Source organism: Dendrobium catenatum, unplaced genomic scaffold (assembly GCF_001605985.2).
Source record: "Dendrobium catenatum unplaced genomic scaffold, ASM160598v2 fragScaff_scaffold_207, whole genome shotgun sequence".
NCBI lineage: Eukaryota > Viridiplantae > Streptophyta > Magnoliopsida > Asparagales > Orchidaceae > Dendrobium > Dendrobium catenatum.
The window spans coordinates 429,583-433,960 of record NW_021318669.1 but is presented as its reverse complement, the minus strand read 5'-3'; the positions used below and the strand labels follow the sequence as shown (position 1 = coordinate 433,960).

Sequence of the window (4,378 nt, the reverse complement as noted above, 5' to 3'; positions counted from 1 at the left end):
GTAAGCCTTTTATTCTTTATCGTTAGTCTCCTAAATTTAAGCCAAAGCGTGATGAGGCTGCTCCTATTCCGATTTGGATCAAGATAGTCGACTTCCCTCTGGCTCTATGGACCCCCACTGGTATTTCCAAAATCTCGAGCTATGTTGGTATTCCGATTTCTGTTGATTCCCTAACGGCTAATCGGACTCGTTTAACATTCGCTCGGGTATGTGTTCTTATCTCGAAAGACTCAGTTTTGCCGGATAAAATCCCGATTGAAATAGAAGGCGAAGATCTAGTTTTGAAAGTTTTATATGATTGGAAACCTGAAAATTGTGAAGGATGTGGTTCTTTGATTCATCCTTTCTCCCTTTGCCCCAAAAACCCAAATCCTCAACCAGTCCTCCCTCCCCAGCCACCCAGAAATAGAGGCAGAAGTACTTCTAGACCTCATTCTAACCGTCCTCACAGATCTCCGTCTAAACTTCCTCCACCAAAACCTCCTATCAATCTAGTTAATCCAATTCCTACCACTATTCCTACGGCACTGCCAGTGATTATTCCCTACCAATCTGCTACTACCCAGATCCGCAGTAATCCTCCCTTGGTTCAGCCCCTGGTTGATCATTCAACTATGGCCCTGCCACAGAACGTTTCTGATCCCGCACCCTCTCATTCCGAATCAGCCCTGCTACCAAATCTCAATGCTCCTGCAGAAGAAACCTCTTCTTCTGGTAAACCTACTTCCCCCACTCTTCTACATACTCCAAAAATTCCTCTCCTGAACAAGTTTGCCTCTTTGCAAACTGATGAACAGAATCATTTTGACTCTTCTGAATCCTTCTAGGAGACGGAAATCTCTTCATCATCAGTTGCTGTTGATGACCCCCCTCTGAACTCCCGGCCTCAGATTCTTTCTGAACCAAATTGTCACAACACTATATCTTCTGTCGACAAAGGGAAATCCCCCAACAAGTCAAAACTTCCTAAAGGCAAATAGGCCAAGAAGGCCAAAGGTAAAAATTCTTAATGTCCTTACCCAAATTTGCTAGTTGGAATGTTAGGGGGTTTAACAGCCCTGACAAAGTCAATTTTTGTAAGTCTCTGATTAGCTCTTTTGACCTCAAGAAGTTATGTGTTTTGGAAGCAAAAATTTCCTCTGCTTCCTTTGAAGATCCATGGTTTTTGCTTTCCCACTGTCTTTTTGAGAACAAAGGTAGTTGCAACAATTTTGGGGACTCTGCTTTGGGAAGGATTTGGATTAAATGGGATGCTTCTGTTTTCTCTTTTAATCTAATAGCCTCTTCTTCTCAACACATACATGGCATTTTATCGGTGGCTTCTCATCCTCCGATTTATCTTTCTGTGTTATATGCTTCTAACTCCGTGGAAGAGAGAAAAATCCTGTGGGAACATATTACCTCCTCTTCTCCCCCTTTGGACCAACCTTGGGTCATTTTGGGAGATTTTAATTGTTGCAGATATGATACTAAAAAAGTTGGTGGCTCTATCTCCTCTCCCAGCATATTTGGAGAACTCAATGGCTTCATCTTTAATTGTGGGGTGCAAGACCATTCATCCATGGGCCTTTTTTACACATGGTTTAACCAAAGAGTGGATAATCCTATACACATTAAACTGGATAGAGTTCTGGTTAACAATTCTTTTTTGGATATCTTTCCTAATGCCTACTACAGTGTGGAATCTCATCTTGGGTCGGATCACTCCCCTTTAGTATTCAACTATTCTCATGAAAAGGCTTTATCTGTTAGATTCATGTTCAAAAAATTACTGGATAAATATGGAGGGATATTGGGATGACGTCCTTGATGCTTTCTCTTCCCGATCGGCTAGAAGCCCCATGGCTTCCTTCTACCATAGTCTTCAAAGGCTAAAAAGATCTTTAAAAAATAGGAATTGGGCATCTACTTCCTATCTCACTAATGCCTTGTTAGAATCTAAATGCAAACAGAAGCAATGCTTGGTTGATTTGCAAACCAATCCTCTTGATCCTGAGTTAAATCAAAACCTGAAGGAAATTAATTTGGAGTGCGTACTTGCAAACTCAGTGGTCTTCTTGGTTATCACAAAGAGCTAAGGTTCTATGGCTTACTAAAGGGGAAGATGATCTTGGTTTTCTATTTTCTCACATAAGAAGTAGAAACAACAAAAATTCTATTAAGGAGATCTCCACTCCTGAGGGCCACTTCACAAAGTTTAATGAGATTTCATCTGCCACAATCAATCATTTTGAGGACTTGTTCAATACCCCACATCCTCCCCTTCAATTACCTTTGAATATCCCTCATGGAAATCTGATCCCTCCACACTTTTGTGACATGTTGGTGGCTCATTTAACTTTGGATGAGGTCAAGCTTGCGGTTTTTGATGGAAAGGAAAACTCATCACCTGGACCTGACAGTTTCACTTTTGCTTTTTATAGAAAATCTTGGTATCTCATTGGGTTGCAAGTGTATAATGCGGTTTGCAATTTCTTTCATTCCGGCTCTCTTCCGAGAGGGGTTAAAGCGACTGCCATTGCTTTAATCCCTAAATGCTCTCATGCTTCCAACATCAATGACTTTAGGCCAATTTCTCTATGCAATGTTATCTACAAAATTATTGGTAAAGTCATTGCTAACAGGCTTAAAGTGGTTCTCCCTTTCATCATTCATGAAAGTCAATCGGGTTTCATTGCCAACAGATGTTCTACTGATAACATTATTCTTGCTGCTGAATTACTTAGAGATTTCAAAGGCCCCAATAAAAAATTCTGTGCTAAACTGGATGTCAAAAATTTTTTTGACACGGTCTCTAGGGAATTTATTATTGCTAGACTTTTATAGAAGGGTTTTCCGGAGATTTTTGTTGCTTGGATAAAAGGTTGTATTAGCGAGGTTCATTACTCCATTTGCTTGAATGGCTCCCTTGAGGGGTTCTTTAAATCTAGTTCGGGCCTGAGGCAAGGCTGCCTTTTATCCCCCCTCCTTTTTTGTATTACAATGGATGGTTTATCCAATATCCTGACTGACCCTTCTGGCACCCACACTTTCAAAGGCATTAGATGCAAAGATTTCTACATCAATCATTTGATGTATGCTGATGAACTGCTGGTTTTTGGAGATTCATCTAGAGAAAATGCCACTCATCTGAATAATTTCCTTCAACTTTTTGCTTCACTTTCTGGACTCCAAATTAAAACCAATAAAAGTGCTATCATTTTCTCTCATCATGATTCGAAAAATCAAAGTATCTGTGAGGAGCTGGGTATTCTCAATGTCAACCACTTCTAAGCAAAATTTTTGCTCTACTTGCTGGTTGGAAAAACAAATTTCTTTCTTTTGCAGGTAGGGTTCAATTACTCAAATTTACTATAACCAACTCTATTGCTTATTGGATAAGGGGTTCTATCATACCTAAGGGTTGTTGTTCTACCATCAACAAACTTTGCTCCAAGTTTCTATTTCATAACAACTTGTTAGATAGAAAACTGCACCTCATCTCTTGGTCTAAAGTTACCATTCCAAAATATGCTGGAGGTCTTGGTATTCCATCTTTTGATGCTATGTATTTCGGTGTCTGCTGCTCCATTATTGGAAGATTTTATAACAACCAAAATCTGCTTAGCTGCCGATTTCAGGATAAGTACATTACTCCTTGGAAGCATCCCCCTTATACCGCATCTAAATTCTGGCATAAAATATCTGCCACTGTTAATAAAATCAAAGAGACATTATCTTTTCCTGTGTCAAATAATTGTAATTGCTCTTTCCTTTGGGACCCGTGGCTCAATGGGCAATCTATATGTGACACTTTTCATCTTCCAGTTTTGGAAACTGCTCGGGTGAGAAATTTAATTTTGGGTAATAGCTGGCAGCTGCCTTCTTTATTCCCTGAAAGTTTATGTGATAGCATTAAGGCTGTGGACATACAAGATCATTCTGGAGTTTTATGGGAGGGGTCTACTAAATGGGTTTTTAGAAACTTCATTCAACACTTTTATTCTGGCATTCCTAAGGTTGATTGGCATATTTCTATTTGGCACAAAAATCATGCACTCAAGTATGCCTGTTTTACATGGATGGCTAGAATTGGAAAATTGAAAACTGCGGATAATTTGATTTTGAGGGGTATCCAGGTGCCTCCTCACTGCTCTCTTTGCTTGGGACATCTTTAGAATCACTCACACTTATTTTTTGACTGTGATTTCACCTTTTACATTCTCAAGCACATTTTACCGGATTTTAACAGTTTTTTACTTAGACCGACTTTGCCCCAAGTGCTGGATTTTATTGAAAACTCTTTAAGTTTTGATAGAACTGATAAAGATTTTTGTTATTTAGCCATTATCTGCATTATGTATCATATTTGGAGAGAGCGTAAGAATCGTCGTTTCTC

At 39.4% G+C, this 4,378-nt stretch overlaps 1 protein-coding gene across 1 annotated transcript; it reads left to right on the top strand.

Moving 5' to 3' along the window:
• Positions 1 to 1,009: 1,009 nt before the first annotated feature.
• LOC110094274 lies at positions 1,010 to 2,826 on the top strand. The gene is made up of 2 exons (XM_020819468.1): positions 1,010 to 1,747; positions 2,050 to 2,826. The coding sequence occupies exons 1-2, from the start codon at positions 1,010 to 1,012 to the stop codon at positions 2,824 to 2,826; spliced, it is 1,515 nt and encodes a 504-aa protein (XP_020675127.1).
• Positions 2,827 to 4,378: the final 1,552 nt, after the last annotated feature.

Bases quoted from the DNA above. Each gene is read 5' to 3' on its own strand.
- LOC110094274 (XM_020819468.1), top strand. From the start codon at position 1,010: ATGTCCTTACCCAAATTTGCTAGTTGGAATGTTAGGGGGTTTAACAGC. The intron at 1,748-2,049 runs GTTAGATTCATG...TTGCAAACTCAG, and splicing joins CTCATGAAAAGGCTTTATCT to TGGTCTTCTTGGTTATCACA.